Source organism: Phascolarctos cinereus, unplaced genomic scaffold (assembly GCF_003287225.1).
Source record: "Phascolarctos cinereus isolate Bilbo 61053 unplaced genomic scaffold, phaCin_HiC Scaffold_7;HRSCAF=346, whole genome shotgun sequence".
Classification (NCBI taxonomy): domain Eukaryota; kingdom Metazoa; phylum Chordata; class Mammalia; order Diprotodontia; family Phascolarctidae; genus Phascolarctos; species Phascolarctos cinereus.
Genome location: NW_027556180.1, coordinates 75228338 through 75252226, shown reverse-complemented (window position 1 = coordinate 75252226; position 23889 = coordinate 75228338). Strand labels below are relative to the sequence as shown.

Sequence of the window (23889 nt, the reverse complement as noted above, 5' to 3'; positions counted from 1 at the left end):
GTCAGGAAGACTCGTCTTCCTCAGATGCTTAGTAGCTGTGTGACCCTGGGCAAGTCACTTGATCTTGCTTGTCTCAGTTTCCTCATCCATAAAATGAGCTGGAAGAGGAAATGACAAACCACTCCAGGATCTCTGCCAAGAAAACCCCAAATGGCATCAGGAAGTCAGACATGACTGGATAATGGCCACAAAGTATATTGCATAAGGTCTAGGAAGACTCAATAAACTAAAGTCAGTGAATATGTGATCTCATCAATGAAGCCAGTCCATCCAAAAGAGCTACTAAGATCTCTGATTTCTTCAGTGAAGAAGAGAAACTAAAGGTTGGAAAAGTAGCTATTCAGTAACAGAAATAGTTATACATGGAAACATCAATACATCAGTCCATTAACATGCATTCATTAAGTGCCTACCCAAAGTCAGGTACTGCGCTAGGCACTTTGAATGACATGAAGGAGTTCCAGGCTCCATGGAGCTTATATTCTATTAATCTAGTCTATCTCTGATTAGGCAAATGATAAAGAAAAAAGTAACATTTAGGCATCACAGAAATATCTGCTGACCACACGTGTTTGTGTATAACTACAATAAATTGAATATGATTTTAATGTAGGTTATAATACTTCCTACCCCAGAGATTTTTCAGAAAAAATAGCAATCTAATACTGTTCAAGGGTAGTTTGAGTACAATTCTGCTTAGAGGCAAGATGATGGCTTAACTGACCTCTCAAAATCCCTCTTTGTAGCCATAGGGGATTTTGTGATATTTAGAAAGCTGAACTTTTTTTTATGTGACTTTTGCATTTTTCAATAACCAAAAAAATAGCTGTACTATATTTGTAGATTTAAATCAGTACAACTCATATGGCTCAAAGGAGTTAAATTTCATCTAAAATTTAAAAATGAAATGTCGACCTACTGCAATCATCACTATAACATAGTCACTAGTGAATAGTAACTGGGAACTATGGGAATGATTCTTAATAATATTAGAAATGAAGACTATAATTAAAGCACTATGTACTAAGTACATACTGAGATCTGGCATGGGAGATATAGAATATCCCATAGAATAAAGAATGGGAGGAAAGAACTGGATTTAGAGTCTGGAAGACCTGAGGTTGTATCCCGTCTCAAACTGTGTGAACTGGGTATGTCATTCAATCTCTTTTGGCCTCAATTTCCTATTTATTTACCCTATTAGTCAAAATTTATTTAGTCATAAGACTAACTCCTACATCACAGGGTAGTAAAGATAAAATGGAGTAACATATGTAAAATATTTTGAAACCACTAATATATGTCAAGTATTATCATCACCATCACCATCATGTTAACATTCATCATTATCTACTCCTTTGTCTTTTTACGGGGCTACCACAATTTTAAAACAGAAACAAATTTAAATGTATTTAAATAGAAAAGAATGTCTTGTCAATGAATGCCCTAAATATAATCTTATCCTAGCAGTGAGACCTCAAATTGAGTTGTGTTATACCAACAAAAGTAAGAATAGAGATATCATAGAGAATGTTTCGACCAATACACTTAAAATTAGAAGACAGTTAATGGAGGGAGAGGGACAACTTTTCATCATTCCCCTGGTAAAGCTCTGATATCCAATATATAAGGAACAGATTCAAATATACAAAAACAACAACTATTTCCCAATAGGTTAATGATCAAAAGATATAAACAGATACTCCTGAAAGAAGAAATCTAAACTATTAACAGCTATATAAAAATGCTTCAAATAACTAATAATTTGAGATATGTAATTTAAAATCTCCCTCAGACTATACCACAAATCAATAAAAGTGGCAAATTAAAAAAATAAAGAACAGGAAAAAGACAATTGTTTAGAGGGGTTATGAGATAACCAGTACAAAATTGCCTTCTTGGAACTGTGAACTGATCCAAACATTCTAGAAAACAATTTGAAACGTCGCTCCCCAAATCACAAAATGTGCAAAGCTTTTGACTCAGCAATATCACTATTAGGCCTATACCCTAAAGAGAAAAGAAAGAGAAAAAAATTCATATATACAAAAATATATATAGCACTTTCTTAGAGAAAATGATTGGAAAGTAAAATGGTACCCTTTTACTGGGAAATGGCTGAGCAAAACATGGTATGTGAATATAATGGAACACCATGTACCACAAGAAAGATGAAAGGAATGGTTTCAGAGAAACTTTGGAAGACGTATATGTACTGAAGCAGTTGTCAAATAAGCAGAACAAGAATCATTTACACAGTAACAGCAGTGTAAAGAAAATGAAAGTCTTTAAATTCCTTAAGAAATCTAATCAGTATCATAACCAACAACAACGGTAGAGGATTAATAAGGATGCTGCCCACCTCCTGATGGAGAGGAGATGCACTGAAGTTATAAAATGAGAACTATATTTTTAGATATAGCCAATGTAGGGAGATTTCTTATGCTCATCTATACATATTTTTATAAGGGTTTTGTTTGTCTTTTTGTTTTTAACTTTTTTTGGTGGGTGTAAGAGAAAGGCAGTAAGAATGATTTCAAAGAGTATAAAAGAAAAGGGGGCCATTTAAGCAATTTTTAAAATACATAGGGGGGCAGCTAGGTGGTGCAGTGGATAGAGCACTGGACCTGGATTCAGGAAGACCTGGGTTCAAATCTGGCCTCAGACACATAACACTTACTAGCTGTGTGACCTGGGCAAGTCACTTAACCCCACTGCCTAACCCCCCTCCCCCCCAAAAAAGTACATAGGAAAGAAGAGAAGAAATTCAAGAAGAAAACACAAACACAGAAGCTTTTATTGTTACAAGTATTATATGCTAAAAGGAAAAGCAAATAATAGGAGACTCAGAGTTTCATGTATATTCCTCTTTTCCCATTCTATTTCTTATATGGAAATGCTCATTTTGTTTGGTCTTTGTTAATTTCAGAATAAAAATAAATAAATTTTAAAAAGTAGAAAGCAAGAAAAAGTACCAGACATCTAAAAATAATTTCTTTTAAGGAAGGACAGCAAAAATGAAAATATCCTTAACTGTTTTTAGGAGAAAGTTATGTAGATACACAAAGCAGTGTAAAAATAAGTCAAAGGTTCTTATGGACTAGGCATAGGATAGATGATTGGAGGGTGATGGAAGACACAGTGAGGTTCCATTTTAAATACTTAAGTTGCAGCTTTGTAAATTATACCCTACTGAGTCAAAATACAATTTCCAAAGAAGTCTAATTGCAGTTGGGATAGTTAACTAAAACAAGGTGTTTGACGATGAAGCAAAAAACATGAAGAAAGTAATTTTGAGAACTCACTAAAATACTGCATCTTAGAAGACTGCAGAATTTTCCTCTCTCTACGCTCACTTAAATGTGCTTCTTTGCCCTCCTACTTTTTAGGGGATCTTTTCTCTCTTTCTTAACAAATTGTTCAGTCATTTGAATACATTAGTATAAAACAGCTTTAGAACCCTTGAGAGTGAAATAAAATCATAGCAAATGTCCATGCAGTCCTTCCAAATACTGTCATTCTATAGGAAGCACTGCTTTCAGTCCCAGGGTAGCAAGGAAGCACAACCTTGGGACAATTTGGATTTTGCACACTAAGTCCATGGGTTTAATAGTTTCCATAGCAATGATCATTTGAAGATCAACTACAGTAACTTTTAGGATTACTGTAGAATTTATTAGTGGATGAAAAGCCCTGGGTTTGCATCACTGTTGTTCTATTAATTTCTCTGGGCAAAGAGAGTGGCAGGAAGTACATTGGGGCTTCAGTCAAATTGAATATAAACCACACAGCAATGGCTGTTTAAAAGATAGTTCAAAAGTTATTGTTAAATGGAAAATGTATGTGTGCTCAAATGTTATTTTCTACAAATTGACTGAGACATGTCAGATTTTAGTAGGCCATGCTCCCCAAATCCATTAAGTCTAGCCACTAACATTATTTCTTAGCTATGTTTATGTCATGCTGGGTAGGAAAAAGAATCAGTTTCCTGACCTATTTGAAAATAAGAACTAAAAGCATATGTGAAATACAAGCTGTCCTTCAACAAAGTTTGAAGAAATGCTCTTTTTTTGTTGTTTAGTGTTTTCCCCTCATGGGAAAAAGAAGGGATGGTCACTCATTTACTCACTATTTATGCTGTATCATCATTGTTATTAGAAATCCATTAGAAATGTTCTGAGGCACTGAGATAACAACTCAGGGGTCAAATTGCTTGTCCCTTGCATTTAGTACAGCATTTAATAGAATTTAAGCCACTTCCAGTTTATTTTCTGACAACTCTGAAATTTCTAAGAAAATCAAACTGTGCTTGACTGCTCTTTTGGACATGTGCAGGAATCTTGGAGGTAATGTATACATTTTCTGTGTGGATTATGACCATTCTTTTATGTCAGACATTACAGTAACACTCATCAGAGCATGGTTGAATGGGAGAATTCAATTTTAAAATTCCTGGGAAAGGCAGCATGACATTGTATGGATAGAGAGCTGGCTCTGGAGTGAGGAAGGCCTGTGTTTAAGTCTTCCCTTTGATCCATGATGGCTAAATGCTTCCCTGACAAAGCCAACCTCTCTTAACCTCTCATGAAACTCTTACACTTTAAGTGGCCATGCAGATGATGATCTGTGTCGGTAGCAGGATTTGACTCATCAATACACTGTACCAATGAAGTCATGGGTGACATGAAAACAAAATACATATGTAGTTACAGGACAATGTATGGTTCTGGCTCACCATAAGTAAAATATATTTTTTTCAACTCACCCTACAAAATGGTATAAAGTATGTGTGATAAAGAGTTCTGGGCCTGAAGTCAGGAAAACCTTAGTTCAAATCTGGCCTCAGACACTCACCAGAAGATGGGTGACCTTGGGCAAGTTATTTAACCCAGGAGTCAGCTAGGCAACTAAGTGAACAGAGCACTGGGCCTGGAGTCAGGAAGACTTGAATTCAAATCCAGCCTCAGACACTAGCTGTGTGAACCTAGGCAAATAATTTGACCTGTTTGCTGTAATCCACTGGACAAGAAAATGGCAAACCACTCCAGCATTTTGCCAAGAAAACCACATGATCCTTTGAACTGAACAACAACAATGTGTGATTCTTTTTCATACAAGGGGATCCAAATGAGGAAATCCCCCTTCCCAATGAATATTGGCACTCACTCTGCAATTGATAATGCTAAAGAATTCCTTGCAGGCATAATCCAGTACATATAGGAGACTATACTTAAACTCAGGCCTTCCTGACTCTACTTCATCTCTCTGCCAGATTTCCATGCTACCTTTTACAATGCCACTATCATCCAGAAAAAGTTTACCCAATTCAAGTACTGTGTTCCTAAAAACAGATTATCTTGTTTTGGCTTAAAACTCTGTACTTGGAGGAATGTGGAATGCCACTTGTGTTATTTGTAACCCTTCTTTTTTTTGTGTGATGTAACTTGCTTCTGTAGCTAAATCCAGTCATCATTTTACTTACAGGTACAATCATATTTTTTTGCTCAACACCACATCCAAGTTTGTTAATGACCTACACAAAATAAACTAGGGAGGAGTAGGTAGATTTCAATCAGATGTAGGAATATTCCCCCTATTTTTTAATTTAACCAGAAATATAATACTACAGACACCCCCCACTTCTCTAGACAACCTGCCTCTTTCTCGCATACACTAACATTTAAAACTAAGGAAAACACCAAATAGCAGGCAAAAATCTTGTGTGCCATGTTTTGAAATTGTGCTGATGGCAGCTTCTCAGCATATTAATCTATGTCACAGATACAACACGAGGGATAAGAAAGAAATTTTAAAATATTTGCCCTATTTTTAATACTTAAAAAAAAGACCCCTTGGAGTCTGTCAGCTCCCAAATCCACCAGTATCTTTGAGAAAATGAGTCTTTTCATGACTCAATTGCAGCCTCATCTAAAATTCAGCAGCACTCTAAGACTTCAAGTTGCCATTCCCACTCCTGTTTCCATGGGAATAGACTTTGGATCAACCAAAAAAAATGGGGTTAGGAGCTTTCAAATAATCATTCAAAATAGTGATGAGGTTTTCAGAGCTTTTAGGTGATTATTTTGTAGCCTCTTAACCCCCTTTTGCCTTCCTGTTTCCATGGAAATATGACAAAAATGGCTGCCCTGGGCATCCAGCAGAGTTATTAACATTCTCCTGGATTTCAGCAGCAACTGCAGGCTAGGCTGTACCAGACTGTTTCTCCGTCTCCCACAGTCTGCACCATTTCTACTCATGGGTAAAGTTTTTGGTGGTTGTTTTTTTTTTTCTTAAAATTTGGTATTGTTTTTGCAAATCCTTGTCTCTGATTAACTTAAAATAGGATGCTTGTCTATTCCTTGGAAAATGTCTCAGCTTTATACTTTGAGATATTTTCCAGGCACAATGCCAAAAAATTTCAAATAGTTCAAAAGGGAATATTCTCAGCCACCACCCTATGTGCTAAATATGTCTTTAGTTGATGCTTGGGGATCTAAAAGTAAGAGAAGCCTATCTGAGGTCATGAAGAGGTTGACCTTGCCCTACACTCCTCTCCTTTAGGACTAACAAGGCAATTATTCAATAGAAGGGGACCTTTTTTACTTTGAGGTTCTAACTCGGGAGTTTAACCAAAGACAGTACATCTCAAATATAGGATGTCTGACTTAGGTCAACTTCTAAATCCAATACAGCACATCTTGACTACAACTCCTACCTAGTAAGAAAATCTTTTTACAAAAGAGGCCATGAATATAACAAAATAGAACAGAGGGATTCATTTTTCTACGTCAATACCAACCTAATCCTGCTCATCATCACTAAACACATATATAATAATTATGAACTGATACGGCTATTTTAAAGTAATATGCTTATACTTTCTGGAGCTTTTATGGAGTACTTTTTTTTTTTGCTTTCTGGTGAGGCAATTGGGGGTTAAGTCACTTGCCCAGGATCACATAGCTAGTAAGTGTCAAGTGTCCAAGGCCAAATTTGAACTCAGGTCTTTCTGACTCCAAGGCTGGAGCTCTACCCACTGCATCACCTAGCAGCTCCTTGACTACTTTTTCTTAAAGGAACTGCAACTGAATTATTAGTAATACTTAGAAAAGTAGATAGGAGAGCTAATAGAGAGAAAAATTCAGTTCAGAGAATACTGGATCTCACGTCTGCCCAGTTTCCAAATGCTCAGGCTAAATCTACCTAGCCAAATCAGAAGTATAGATACAAATTAAGCTGTTTCCTACTCTAATCTTGGATAGCCCTAGGGAATTTCTGAAACCTAAAATTCAACCTGTTCCTGAAGACAAAGTTTATAAACTGGAGAAGGTTTTTTATTTTGTTTGTTTAATGTGGTTGGTTGTTTTATTTTAAAATTAGCTCTGTCACTACTGGAAAGAAATCAGAGATGAAGTGTTTGTACTTACATCCATGAATTCAACATTTGCTTTTGGACCAGTTGTCTCATTGAGAATTTTTATAGCCACAGGTATCTTTACTGTCTCTCCTTCAGGTACCCAGATTCCCTGTTGAGGAAAAAAAAAACAATATATATATATATATATATATATACATATACTTTCAAAACTGATTAATGTAAAACATATGTAGTATACGTTTTCACCAGGTAAATTAATTCTTATTATCAAAAATAATGTCTTTAAAGAAATGATCACAAAAGAAAGAATATCACAAAACAGCCCATAAATTTAGAGGCAATGTGGTGGTGGAGAATGGGGATACTGAACCAAGAATTAGGAGATCTCAGTTCAAGCCCTTTCTTTACTACATAGAGAGTTAGGTTACTTGGACAAGTCATTATCTCACTGTATCTAGAATTTCTCATGTTAACAAAGGAGGTTGGATTGAATGGCTTTTAAAGTCCTTTCCAACTGATAATATGATTATGTTGCAACTCAAAAAACAAGCTAATAGAAAACATTGTCACTTTACATGCAGATTGACTTAGGACTCAATTTTCAAGGAAAATAATGTCTATTAGCCACCATAGGATACCTCATTTGTTTTTCTGAACAGTATATATGCAAAACACTTGGAGTTCCTTGGAAGAAATATGACATATTAATATAATTTATTAATATTAGTTTTTGGATTTCTCTCTCTAACAGAAAGATAGAATAATAAAATCTAACTGATTTTTTTTATATTGGCCAAGAATGTAGATGATGGAGTTTGGTGCAATGTGACAAACATTAAACCAGATAAGTTTTTCTAACCATGAGGCATTGAAATACTGAAAAGAGGGAGGGGAATTTTAGCTTTTAAATTACAATCCTAGAATATGTTTATAAGTTTTACAAAAGTAAAAAGTTCAATAAAACTGTGGTTGGGAGTATTTTTGTATTTTTTAAATCCCTTACACACACACACACACACACACACCCTGCTTGTATAGTTTTTCACAAAACTGAAGTCGAATACTTTAAAAATGGAGCAATTCTATTAAACTGGGTGTGCATATGCTCATTGGGCTTTGTATATTTGGAGACAGAAATAAACGTTTTTGTTATTGTTATTGTTGTTTAGTTATTTCAGGAGTATCTGACTTTTCCTCACTCCATTTAGCGTTTTCTTGGAAATGATGCTGGAATGATTTGTTGTTTCCTTTTCTAGCTCATTTTACAAATGAGGAAATGAGTCAAATAGAGTTAAGTGACATGCCCAGGGTCACACAGGTATTAAGTGTCTCAGGTCAGATTTGAACTCAGGAAGATGTCTTCCTGATTCCAAGTCCAATGCTGTATCCATTGTGCCATCTACCTCATTCTTTTTTTCATAATAATTAGATCTATCCACTGTACATAAATTATATATGGAAGTGAATAAAAGAAAAATGAGGCAAATATCCAAGTTTCAAAAAACATTTAAAAGATTTTAGTTCAAACTGATACAGTATACTACAGATATACTCATAACCAGAGTCATTTCATTGCCTAGAACCTTGCACATAGCAGTAGGTGCTTAATAAATGTCTTACATGGAATTGAACTTACAATATCTTCTTTGATATTTTATGAACATAAAGTACCACTAGTTTCTCACTTCTCCATCTGATATGATAGCTACAATATGCCTTCTGCTTCCTCTAAGGAAAGTGGGGAAAATATTTGAGACTGGGAATCTGAATTCAAATCCCTCCTATAACATTTACTACCTGTGTAACTTTGGACAAGTCACAATATCCCTTAGGCTCAGGTTTCCTCATGTGTAAAAGTATGGACAATAAATTAGATGGGTTTGAGGTCCACAAATTCCTCAATTAAGTTGAACAAAATGTGAAGTACAAGACATTGTGTTAGGAGATAGGAATATAAAGATTGAAAAAAAAATCAGTTCCTGTCCTCAGGGAGATTATATCCTGCTAGGGGAAAGAAGATAGAACTATTACATAGCTAAGTATAACAAGGTAGGTATTGATGGAAACAAAGGAGAGAACTGAGAAAAAATTGCTTTAGGAAGACTGAGGAGGAAGAGAATACTAAAAACAGGTGTTGAATGTATGAGGAATTAGAATCAAGGAGTTCTTTCTATGTAAGTCCAGACTAGAGCTAAACCTTGAAAAAAAAATAAGAGAAAGATTCTGCAGGGAGGGAATGCATTCCAGGTATGGGAACTAGAATGTACTCATGCGCTGAGACCAGCAATAGCAAATCGAGTTCAGGGAAGAGCTCCTAGCCATGTTTGGCTGGAATATAGAGTATAAAATGAGGAGTAATGGGAAATAAAGCTGGAAAGGTAGGTTGAAGCCAGGATCACTTAATATAGTTTTCATGGAAGCAATTAAATCAAGAAGGGTACACTTACATGTGGTCATAAAGCACATAAAAACGATATTTGGCTCCAGAAATAAAGCTCAGACTTGACATGAAATGACATTGATTCCTAGACTAACATAAGTTCAACAAGTCTCTTTTCTTTCCTAAACATTATTGGTCATGACTTTAAAAGAAAAAGAAGAGAGAGTTCTGGTCCAACACTTTCTGTCTAACATCCCATGAGTACTAGAACTGCTGTAATAGAAAGCCAAGAAGTGACATAAATGTGGGAGTAGTTTAACAAAAGTGAATCTATGGTTGTGACTTAGGGAGCTACTTTAATTGTTAAATTCTCCCTGGGGGAGAACTAGAAAGGGGAGCCTAGTATCAGTAGCCAATAAATCTACTAAAGGCCCTGCCACACCAAATAAAAGAATCTATTAAACTAAAAAAAGACCAAGAGGCTGTATTTTCCCACTGTTGCTATACAGGGTGGAGAAATGTCTAAGAACTATTCTACGACATAATTTTAGAAGTCAGTGTGTAGTGGGAATTTCAATGGACTCAGTTAGAAAACCTAGGTTAGTGTCCTAGATCAGCCACTGATTAACTGGATGACCTCTCTCTGGGCCTCAGTTTCCTCAGTTGTAAAGAGAGTAGATGAGACATGACCTCTAAAGTACCTTACAATTCTAAGACTGTAAGTTTGGTGAGAAAGGAGCCATTTTAAAATAACTGCAATAACATGTTAATGGATCCACTGCACTGGGGGGGAGAATAATACCCATAGACATTGTGTTCCATAATCTTGCCAAAGAAAAATACTTATCTGTTGACACACTATGTTATTCCTACAAAGACTTTTTGTTTTACTTTGAGATGTGATCAGTTGGGATTTATCTGCTTTTTTTTTGTGAAAAATATCTTTTTATCCATTTGAGACAGAGTCTGAGTTTTAATTAACATAGGAACTTAGCCTTAGAGCTAGGGACCTGAGAGCTCACATCATCCAAATTCCTCATTTTGTAGATAAAACTAAAACCCAAGAGCTTAAATGATTTGCTTGTGGTCACACAGGTAGTTTGTGGAAGATGTGGAATTTGAACTCTCACTCTATAACTACATCACTCTTTCCATTCATGTCTCCAAGATTGCTACTTGGCCTCCTTTTTTAGATCATCATCCATGTCATACCCCCTAACCACGTGTATCCACCAAGGTTCAGTCCTAGGCCCTCTTCTTGAGGATACCTATATCTGCTTAGCCAGTCCTAACCTCTTCTAATTTCCATTCTCACATTCCTATCTGCCTATTGGACATGTTCCAAAGATATCTTAAAATGAACATGTCCAAAAATGAGCTCTTGACTTTCTCTCCTCCCCTTTTCTTAATTTTCCTATTAATGTCAAGGGCATCACCACCAACTCAGTCACATTAGCTTGCACTCTAGATATGATCTTTGAGGCTTCATTCCTTCAACACTCTTTTCCCTTCTCCATCCAATCTGTTACAAAGTCCTGTTGACTCCACCTAGGTAATATCTCATATAAGCTCTCTTCTCTCCTCTGACACTGTGACTACACTGGTGAAGGCCCTTATCTCCCCACACCTAGACAATTATAATAGCCTACTTGTTGGTCTCCATGTTTCAAGTCTTTCCCAACTCCAAGTTTTCCACATGGCTGTCAAATTGATCTTAATAAAAGGTAGGTCTGATCATTTCATCCCTTCTCCCTACCACTTCACTCTTTGCATTTAATAAACTCCAGGGACACCCTTTCAACTCTAGGATAAATATAAAATCATGTTTAGTCATCAAACCCCTTCATAATCTGACACCCTCTAACTTGCCAGTTTTCTTACACCTCATCCACTCCTCTGTGATCCATGTTTTGCTATTCCTCCTACAAAACACTCCATATCATAACTCTGGACATTTCCACTGGCTATTCTGAATTCCTGGAATTTTCTCCCTCCTCATTTCTAACTCCTTGAATCTCTGGCTTCCATCAAGTCTCAGCTAAATTCATAACTTCTTTTTTTTGGGGGGCAATGGTGTTAAGTGACTTGACCAGGGTCACACAGCTAGTAAGTGTTGTGTGTCTGAGGCCAGATTTGAACTCAGGTCCTCCTGAATCCAGGGCTGGTGCTCTACCCACTGTACTACCAAGCTGCCCCTAAATTTGTAACTTCTATCAGAGATCTTTCAAAATCCTATTTAACGTGAGTGCCTTTCATCTCTTGATTATTTTGGATTTATACATTTATATACTGCATATAATATTTGCAGATATTTCTTTGCATGCTTTCTCCCCCAACAGATTATGAGCTCCATCGGAGAAGAGATTGAATTTTTTTATTGTTTATTTAGTTGGTTGGGTTTTTAATTTTATTTTTCTAATTATTTACTTTTTTTTCACATTCCAACAATGTAGCACAGTATCTGGAATACAGAAAAAGGTTTATTATTGGTGACCAACTGAGCAATTAACATTTCCAGGGAGTTGAAGGAATCAACTTCTCAATGGGAACAAAGGACTTAAAAGAGGAATCTTTGGAGGCCGTGTAAGGAAATGCTCTTTCTAATCCATTTCTTGCCACAAATAAGGAAACAATCGTCATAGGTCCATATCCAAGGAGAGTGAGAGAAAGAGAGATTACTACAAGGTCATTTCAGGGATATAGTCTAAGGAAAGCCTTGTTGAGGGTGCCATATATCTGCCTCAAACCTTGAACTTTTACATTAGACACCATACTGGGGAAACACTTTCTAAAAGACTTGATCTCTCAAGAACCTTGACAAAGTCAGTCTTAGTGAAGAATACAAGAGTTTGGTTTATGAACCAGGTTAGATAAAATTGGACCAAGCTTAAAAAAAAAACTTATAAAAAGATTTAGGGGACAAAAATAAAAGGCAAATTACAGCAAGAAGGAAAAACCAGGATTAGTGAAGGACTTATTTCCCGTATAATTGCAAGTAACCCTTAGATTAACTGCTAAAAAATTAAAACAACTTTTTTTGTTATTTATTAAAACCATTTAATGATCCATTCTAGTGATTCAAAATTATAAAAGAGGACTGAATGCTATTTTCAGGAAGGAGTACAAGACAGAAAACAAAAATCTCTGCCTTTTCTTCCATATGCAAAGCTATGTGTCAAGGAACTAAGGCCAAGAGAGGAGGTGTTGGCAGTAAGAAATTGGTACTGAAGGGACCAACAAGCCAAGCCTTGCCTTGTGGCCTGCCTATGGGAAAAAAATAAGGGAATGTGGAATATAGACTGTCTATATATCACAACATCACTTAAACAAATTATGGTCTTTGATAACAAATGTAAACAACACCATAATTAAGGAATTCCCTAACTACTAATTATTCTTCCCTGCTGTGTACACTAGTTAATATCCAGTTTACAGCCATTACATATCCAGTTTTTCTATAAAACCTTACTTCATGATTGTAATTTAGAACCTATAAATAACATACTAGCATTTGAGCAATGAGATCCGTCCAAGATAGAGTTATTTTTGAAACAAGAAGGCATAGTCATACATTCAAATTCTGACATATGTCCACATCACCATTCTTCCCAGTCACACATACTCCCTAATTTGCATTAAATTTTGCAAAACATGCCAAGTTTCAATATATTCAAAAGAGTCAGCATGGTTAAGGTGATAAGCAACAGACTAGAAACTCAAGGGCTAGTGGTTCTAATTCCAGCTTTCTACTAACTTGCTCTGTGGCTCCATAAGGTTCTATCTATTGAAGTAGGGAATTGAAGCAATTATCCAGATAATTCAAGTGGAAAAGGATCCTGTTACTGATGGGCAAGGTTACTGATGGGGGGAGGCAATTATCCAGATTAACAGTCTCAGTGAAATTCATTGCTTCATTTTTCAACTCCTCATAAGTATTTTTTCTGTATAACTACATTCTTTAAGTCTTAGTTTCTTTGTCAAAAAGAAATGGCTCACTTCATTGATGGTATAGAAACCATTATGATTTAAGACTATGATCCTAAGATCATATATGTATAGTTAAATTTATTCTACATAATAATTATATTATAGTTATAAGCTATATATATGTGTGTGTATATATATATGTGTGTATACACACACACACACACACATACACACACACACACACATATATGACAAAAGATGGACAGTTAAATCCAAGATCAAAGTTAATATAGTCTGACCCCCATCATGGAGACAGAAATATCCAGAATAGCTGATGAGCACCTCACATCAAAATAATTCTACCAATCCCTGTCTTTCAACTTTTATATCCTAAGTATGATTGGTGGTTATGGTCTGCTTATTGTAGGCTGCTTCACTTATATGAGGCTCCACCTCTTTTTTTTTTCCTTCCTGAATATAAAACTCTTACTTCAAATACCTGGGCTCACTCCACATCAACCTGAAGAAGTTTGGGTAGGGCTGCTTGCTGTAAATATTATGTGTGCTGTTTATCTCTTAGAACCAGAAGCAATAATGAGACTTGGGTGACAAAAAGATGGTCATAGGCCATCCATCATCAATATCATTTCTCCACTAGATCAGTTTATATATTATCAATAAAACATCTTAGTTAGATCAGCTTAACAGGATTCTAAATCTTTGTGCTTCAAAGTCCAGGATTATATTGGCAGAAAGTTCAACAGGAAATATCCAGGATAAATGGTTTCCATTTTGATTGGCATTTGAGACCCTATAGTTTTATAACTGAAAGATATACTTCATGTATTTTTATCATACATACTAATAAAGCTAGTATATATGTAACCTTTTAAAAATACAAAATTAGATGCTGCATCTCTAGGTTTTTTTGTTGTGTAATATTGAAACAAATGGAAAAACCATTCTCTGGGCATAAGGTACTTTAGGAAACATATTAAGTGATTTTGATCTCTTCAACTAATATTACAAATATCCCTGACATTAAATAATTCTTATATTTTGACTGTGCAACTAAATAATTCATTACTTTTTCATCACATTTTAGAGGGAAAAATAGGCATGCATTCCAAATGCTGCTGTCCTGAAAGAAAATCAGTATAAAAGGTTGCAATCCTAGAATGTTAGCTCTTTGAGGTTTGGGGCCATTTCATCTTTGTATTCCCATTCACTTAAGTACATTACTTGGAACACAGATATTTACAAATTCTTGTCAGTTGATTAATTGATTAAACACAGAAAAGATGATAAGTGACACATTCTTTTTTAATAAAGGCATTCTAAAAAAATGCAAGTTTCCGTATAACTTCAAGAATTCCATTAGCCTTCAAGAGATATTAGATCAAGCACATGAGTGTCATACAGTGCTCAGTAGGTGTTTACTCAATATTTCTTAGAATAATGGGATTTAGTGACTTCTAAACTAAGGATGCCTTGGCCCCCTGGATGAGTATGGAAGTATGAAAGGATGTAAAATATTGCTTATGGAGGGAGGAAGAAGTAGATACCAACAGGAAACTCCTATTTCACACTTCACTTTTTTCAGGGACGGGTCTGTCTCATCCTGCCATTTTTATTTAAAGTATTACTGATGTGTTTTGTTTTCATATTACCATAAAATTTCATCCAAATCTTTGATTACTAAGCCATTCACAATTTTCAAGCTCAGTATCTATTTGTTTTTGCTTTTTAATCAGTTTTGATTCATTATTTTAACTGTTTAAGGATCTCCTCCACAGGAAATTAGTCATACCCATTCAAATAAAATTATTCTGCAGCTTAGTCTCAGAGAGTTGCCTAGGGGCCCTGAGCAGTTAATTGAGTTCCCAGGAACAGGTAGACTGTAGTTGTTAAAGTTAGTTTAATACTTATATCACATAAAACAAAGAGATGAATGTATGTTTATGCATTTGCTTCAGTTCTGTTTGAACATAATAACACTGACATTAATAAAAATGGTTTTGCGATAACTATTTTTAGATTTGAAAAGCACTTTCATATGCTATCTTATTTGATCTTCATAACAATTTCAGATGCTAATATTATCCTCATTTTATAGATGGGGAAACTGAAGCTGAGATAGGTTAACTTGCCCAGGGCCATCATAGATAGTAAGCATCTAGGGCAAAATTTGAACGGAGGTCTTCTTTACGCCAAGGCCAGATCAATACCCAACGTGCCACCTAGATGCCTTCAAAAGGACTGAGTTAGTTACAATACTGTCACATATTTCAATAGGCTATCAAAATTCCATAGCCACCTTCCCTTTCAATATTTCGTTCTTCAGAATGACTTCACTTACCTTATATACAGTTCCAAATGCTCCAGATCCAAGTACTTTCACTCTTTTGAGCTCAGTTTCTTTTAGGATTCGAAGTTGGGCCTGGTTAGGTGCTGTACCACTTGGGGTTAAGGGTTCTACCAACTGAAAAACAAAGGGAATTAAAATGATCAGTTTTATTATCAAATAACTACAATAATTATATATATATTCTATTTTGTTGTTGCTATTCAGTCATTTTCAGTCACATCTGACTCTTCATGACCCCATTTGGAGTTTTATTGGCAAACATACTAGAGTGCTTTGTCATTTCCTTCTCCAGCTCATTGTATAGATGAGGAAACTGAGGCAAAAGGGGTTAAGTGACTTGTCTAGGGTCTCACAACTAGTTAAGTGTCTGAGGCCAGATTTACAAGTCTTTCCTATCTGATTCTCACAGCAACCCCAGAAAGAAGAAGCTCTTTCTTACAGAGGAAGAATGACTTGTTCTAGGTCATGTGATTAGCAAATGCCTAAACTAGGATGAGCACCCAGGTCAGTCTCTTAACTCTCAGGTCAGAGCTCATTCTTCCATCACTAATTGTTGGTGGGCTGTTGCCCTTCATGCTGGAAGAGAACAAAATGGTATCACTATGTCGGGGTCAAAGTATAGTGTGGCCAACTGTGGCTGCTCAGACAAACATGAGCTTGGAAGGCTCTACCACAGGTTGAGTACAAATACTCCACATGAACATTTTGGGTAGAGATGCCTCTAAATTTGTACATTTCACATTTCATTCCATTATAGCACTATGTATGGACGCATATTTTTGCCAACAAAATATGTATGTGACCTTGACCACTGCATCAGAGGTACACACACACACACACACACACACACACACACACACACACACACACATAGTCATACCAGTGATATTCTCTAATTTAGATACCATGAACTCTTTGAGGAATCATGGAATAAATTAATTAGGAAATATATGTGAATATAAGGTATCTAAAATTAATCATTCCAAATAATCATTAATTCTATCCCTATCTTGAATTGAACTACGTACTATTTTGCTCTGGTGGGAGCAATATGCTAGGGTCCCAACCCAGGGAAATTGGACTATTTTTTCCTTAAACTGTAATTAATCTGTTTTTTGAGATTTCAGTGTCATTTCATTCAGATCTCAGACCCTGGTCTATCAGACTACAGTGGTCAAATTTGGTCTATTACAGGTACCTATGATTTAAAAAAAAATACTACCTTCAACTAGTTTATAATCTAATGACAGAATTAAGATAAACGTGACTAGAGAATACAGACAAATAAAAGTTAACTTAGTGATTAATCCCTATGTGAAATTAGTTGAATTAGTTGAAGGAACTCAGGATATTTAACCTGAAGGCCGGAAGACTCAGTGGGAATGTAATAGTCACCCTCAAGTATTTGTAGCTCTACTTGATGGGCTGCCATGTAAAATAAAAAAATGTAATAATAATTCTTCACTAAGCGAAGAATTAATCACCTAAAAGTGATTTCAAGATCAAAAATTATGATTTTGCTCCTTTTAAATCAACCCAAAAGTTGAGAAATACAACAGAATAAGCTATTCATAAAGTATAGTAGAAAGTAGTCACAGAAAGTTTCTTGAGACAGGTTATTATAAAACTCAAATATAAGTGTGCTGAAACCAGCTTGAATTAGCCAATTGCTAAATGTTCAATGAGGAAATTTACACTTAGAAAATCAGCAAACTACAATTTGTGCCTGGATCTATGGTTTTCTTGATTGTCTAGACTTTTAAAACATGGCCGTAAAAACACTCATAATGCTTAAATTTAATAGTGTGTCGTAGATACATTTTATTTTCACCTGGAGACCTAGTTGTTAAACATATACCAGTATACCACTGCTTAGTCTTCAATGAAGTGATGGCTAAGATGAAGTCAGAGAAGAGGAAAGACATTCTAGTCATAAGAAAAATCATCATCAAAATTACAGAATAGGGAAAGATTTAAATGGGGGTAATGAGCAGTATGACTGAAAGCTATGATAAACAAAACACTAAGAAAATAATTTGGGTAGATGGGGTTGGTGGGGAGAATTGACTGAAATTAGGATGGCAAATGTGGATTTGATGACGGAATGTGTGTATCAATAAGTGTGATCACATATTATATATAATATTTCTTGTGTGAAACTGAGATAAGATGATATATGAATTTAATAGGTTCTATAAGATACACAATCTCAGGGTTTGAAAAATGCATATTACAACATACATAGGAGATGGGTTATTCAGCCTTTTAATGAAGATCTATAAAGAGGACAGCAAATGAGATAGCTCAGGTGGCTATAATTTGGAAGGAATTTTTTTAGGAAATGTTTCCATATATCAATTCTAAATTTACCTCTCTGTAACTTCTATCCATTGCTACTTGTTATGCCATATGGGAGTAAACAGTATAAATCAAATCCCTCTTTGAGTCCTGCCTCCATTACTTCCTAGTTCTGTGACTAGTCATTTAAATTCTCTAGGCCCCATTTTCCTTATATGTAAAATGAGCAAAACATCTCTGTCAGAGGGTTGTTGTGAGGATCAAATGAGATAATACATAGTGAAGAGTTTTGTAAAATGCAAAGCACTATATTAATTCTAACTATTTATTAGTATTATATTTGTTATTTTACAGAACATCCCATCAAGTAGAGCTGTAAATACTTGAGGATGACTATCACATTCCCACTGACTCTTCCTGACTTCAGGTTAAACTTCCTGAGTTCTTCAACTAATTCTCATATAGCACTAATTAAAAGGCCTTCACCATCTTGGTTTCCTTCTTTCTGATGTTTTCCAACTTATCAACATCCTTCCAAAAATATGGCCCAAAGAACAGAATACAACACACTAATGTGGCCTGAACAGAACAGAGTCTGAAATGGGACTAGCATCCCCTTAGTCCTGGCCATTGCACCTCTCTTACTGCCCTTTAAATTGCATTATGTTTTTGAGCTGCTCTGTCAAAATGTTGACTCCTATCAAGCTTATCATTCACTGCAACTGACAGATCTTTTTCAGGTAACTGCTCTTCCACTATACCTCTCATATTTTTTTACTTGGGCATTCAAATAAGGAGTTGTATGTTAGAAAATACTTAACCAGCTATTGGGTGGGATGCATACAAGACAGTTTTAAGATTAATTTGCATTATTGCTTTTTTTCCATTACTTAAGTCTGGACAATTGACAAAACAGTAAGCCATGCTCTGATTTGTATTTTTTCCTGATTTCTGAGGTATAAAAGCTCTCACTGAAAAGTTACCAGTAGGTTCTAGAGAACCAGTAAGAGCTAGCACCTCCAGACCCTTGAATATAAGACTTTGCATTGACCCCAAAGTTTTGTCTTATTAGATTCCACTAGTCTTTTTGGATTTTTTGATATTGACTTCACTCTCCTCTTCAGATCTGTATCAGCTTCAAATATGATAAGCATTCCACTGAAACTTTTATACACCTCAGTGAGAAAAGGAGTTTAAACAGCAAATTGCCAAACACACCCCAGTGCATGCAACCCTCTACACATTTCAAATCCACACAGGACCATGTAACCACTCCTTGGGTTTAAGCATTAATCAGGTCTAAGTCTACTTATTGTAGACTATTACCCAATTCACAGTTCTCCATCTTACCCACCAGAAAAGCATGAGAGAAAAGGCAGGCAAGGGAAATAGCAATGTTTCTTTAAAAGTTAAATAAAAGGGACTATACTTTAAATACAGACAAATAGCCTGTCCTATTTCTGTGTAAGGGAAATAATTAAGGGTTACTCCTTCTCAAATTGCTTTGAAACCACCACCGTATTTCAAAGTGTCTGTTTACAAGGCTAAGTGTATTTGTACCTTTCCAGCATGGGTACTATTATCATGCTTCTATGAACATCACGATCTACTTCATTTGGCAGGCAGGCTCCTGTGTGTAGGTATGTCTATCAGTAGCTAGGAATCACTTTGTAGAGAAAATGTATAATCAGAAATTTTACCCCTAATCTTGAGCTGCTGTAAAACAGTTTGATATGGTAATTTCCCCCTGTGGGGTTCATCTTTCCTCCTAATCATTCCAGTAAATGATACCATCATGTAGTCAGGTTCCTCTGCACCTCTCACTGAGACGTCAATTGTGATGGATGAGATAATGCATACAAAGTGCTTTGTAAACTGTAAAACACCATGCAACAGTTATTTTTTTAATTATTTGAACATCAGCAATAATAGGAGTTAAAAATTGCTGATTTGCCAGCCTGTAGTCATTTCAGTCAAAATTCTGAAGCTAGATGTACATGCAGATTTTAAATGTATATATGTGTATATATTATATGTGTGTGTATGTTTGTATATTACACACACACACACACACACATATATATGTATATATATATATATATACACATATAGCTAGAGAAATATCTTTCTAAAGAGATAAATATCTCTCTATCTGTCTTGCACAGACTAGTACCTTTATTTAAACAAATGAAAGTATTTAACTTCCCTCACCATTTTCTGTTTCATTTGTACATTTCATTTGTGAAAATATTCCCTGGAAATACAAGTAACTCAATGGAATAAGATTGAATTCAAGACACTTGAAGCAATAAATTCAGAAAGAGTCACCTTAACCTTTTCTTAATAGCAAAATGAACAGATCTTTAAGAGAAAGAGTCCCCTTATTTGGAGTGGGCATCTTATCATGTAGGAACTGCTTTGATATCATTGGGGGAGCGGTTCTCTTAATGTCAAGCTATAATATTCCTAGCTTTTATCAATACACTCCTCATTCATATATCTGATTTTCTTTAAGAGTTTCAATAAAAAAAGCATAATTTTAAAACTTATTTTCTTTAGGGTTTTGAATTCCTAAACATGTCAGATGGCTTGGATCCAAAACCCATCTCTGCTACTTTGTATGGATATGACCTTGACCAAGTGACTTAAATTCTCTTCATCTTAGTATCTTCATCTGTAAAATGAGGTGATTTAACTAGATGATCACCCAGCTCTAGATACATGTCTTATGAATATCTTGGTACGTGACTAAGATAATCAAATGTAGCTATGTTGTGATCTATCCTTTAGAAAGAGATTTACTATCTTACCTACCTATTACCTCTTCATGAGGTCACTGGTGCCACTGAAAAATTTAAGTACATAATATATATGAAGACAATTTGTATATAAATATATAAACAAACGTATAAAGATAATGTAATATATATGAAGAGATTATGTATGTGTGTGTATAAATAATAGATACACAAATAGTGCTTTATAATCATAAAGTGCAACATAAATGTCAGATCTTCTTTTCTCCATCCAGTAATAGCTTCCCTTCTACGTTGCCATACAATTTGCCAAATGCTTTCATATATATTATCAAATTCAGTTCTCATAATAAGCTTGTGGTAGGGTATAAAAGGCCAGTATTATTATTATTCTCATTTTACAGAACAGGAATCTAGGGTTCAGAGCTATAATGAGGTTTACCCAAGGACACACACTAAGTACTTAAATACTATAATGAAAATGCATGGCAATACTGATATCTCTTGGTGCACTGTTAGATCTTGTTTCATTTGTCTTTGCTGGTGCTCATTTAACAGCTCTATAAATAAGTGAGATATGATGGGTTGGGGGAAAAATCATTAAAGTAAATTTTTAAAAGAATTAAGATCCAATTGAAACTACATCTATGTAGCTTCATGATCCATTTTTGATCTGTTAAAGATGTGTCTAACAGCAAGGAACAAGGTCCTTGCTTGGAATGAAAGGAATGAAAGAGTTTCCAGGGGAAAATGAGGCACTTTCTGAAAGTTCATTTACAAGTTAGCAGCAAGTCATAAAGTCTGCCATGAAGTCAACAGTTCCTTCTAGGGAACTCTCTATGCACTTCAAGTGTGGTTCCAACAGGGGGTAGAAGCAATTCACAAGTATGATTTTCTTTTTTTCTGAGATCAACAGAGTGGATGTTCTACAGTCACAATGAATCATTATGAAATAACTATGTATTCCTTTATAATTGTTATATAAAGGGATAGGGAATAGACCTGTGATTGTATTGGAATAGGGAATTCTCGGGTAAAGAAATCTCCAGTACTAATGCAGATCAATTCTTTCTTTGCAATTTATAGTCCTAGAGATGCTTAGAACACTGAGAAGTTTAGTGACTTGCCCACGGTCACACAGCCAGTGTGTGCCAGAGATAGAAGATATACCATGCTATTTACTATGCTATATGGTATCTATATTTAATCTAGTGGAATTTATTAAGATAATTAATATCACATGCTAACTATTATTAATTATATCATTATTTAAAAATTAAAAGAGCCAGTCAGAGGACAGTAGGCAGAGGGCTAGCCTCTGAGCCAAGAAGACTTTAGTTTAAGTGCAGCCTCTGGCACTGGGCAAGTCATCTGGCTATTCAGTATTCTAAGCAGCTCTCTAGGACTATAAATTGTGGGCAATGGTCTACCCCGCACTGGTAGAGGCAGTTTCACACACACTCTGCTCCACTTGGGAATTCCTTATATTACTGAAATCACAGGCCCAATCCCTACCTAACAATGATTAAACTCATATGTCACATATTAATTATTAATAGTCTATATACCTTCTCCCTTTTTAGAATCTGCAAACTAGAACATGGCCTTAGAAAGGTACTTTCTGTTCTTATTCAGCTACTTAGTTCTGGTCTTAAACCCAACCAATCAACCTCCCCTCTAATCACATAAACACCCACATCTTTTTTACTGGCAAATAAAAGTATTTAGCTTCCTTATGACTTTTGTTACAGTAATTAATTCCAACCATGAAAATATTCACTGGAATATATGCATAACTTTTTACATTAAAACAATCTTTTTGTTAAAAACCACAAGAACATGTTTATTTGGCTATATAATGCACCCTTTAAGAAGGATGATCTTCAGAGAAGTACACAAGAAAATAATTCTCTCATACAATTCTTTAGCTGCTTAACTTTCTTATAACAGCTAGTCTTCTTTTTTGAAATCTGAAAGCCTACATATGACTTTAAAGAGAGAGAGAGAGAGAGAGAGAGAGAGAGAGAGAGAGAGAGAGAGAGTCAGTCCTTTTTTTCGTAGCTACCTACTTAAGGGGCCTTAAACCTCCCACTAGTCAGTCCTGTCATTCATCACCAGGCTGCTTCTCTGTAGGGAATCGGCTCACTGACTGCTCGGAGCTGATCAGGAAGAAGGTATCTCCTTGCCTCCAGCATGTCAGCTAAGCTGCCCAAGTACATGGCTGAGGAGGACTAAAATAGCTCTGCATGGAATTTTTATATGTCTGAGCACAGTTGAAGGTAAACTGAGTGGCCCTAGGCAAAATTGTGGAGCAGGTGAAGTTGGTCTTTGGTGCCCCTAGTCACCTCTTTCTCCACCTGTTTTACCTCCTTAGTACTCGGTACCCCTTAGAGGTGAAAGCCAGCTAATCTGGGCTCCTGCTGCCTATCTACAAGAAAGTGGCAGCAGCCCCTAGACTGGGTCTCAGCTGACATCTCTGTGGGGGTGGGGAGAAGAGAAGTGAAATATACCAGAAAGAGATGATCAGACTGTGAATTGTATATTACAAGAGCTAAAAGAACTATGATGGTAGAGAAAACGGTCTCTGTTGGAATAGGTGGTAGAAACGGGGCTACGGCACACTCTACCTGAAAGAGGAGAGGAAAGCAGCAAACACACATTCCCCACCTCTTCCTATCTCTGTCTCTCTTTTTGTCTATCTCTGTCTCTCCCATCTCTGTCTCCATATGTCTGGCCCCCCCCCCGTCTCTGTATCTCTCTCCTTCAATACTGTTGCATCAGG

General features: G+C 35.7%; 1 protein-coding gene across 1 annotated transcript in view; it reads right to left on the bottom strand.

The window, feature by feature from the left end:
• The window catches only part of ERBB4 (erb-b2 receptor tyrosine kinase 4), a 1374278-nt gene that overhangs the window by 252893 nt on the left and 1097496 nt on the right, over nt 1–23889 (bottom strand). Inside the window, 2 exon segments of the mRNA XM_021008671.2 lie at nt 7428–7526; nt 16045–16167. Coding sequence (XP_020864330.1) covers nt 7428–7526; nt 16045–16167 — 222 coding nt within the window.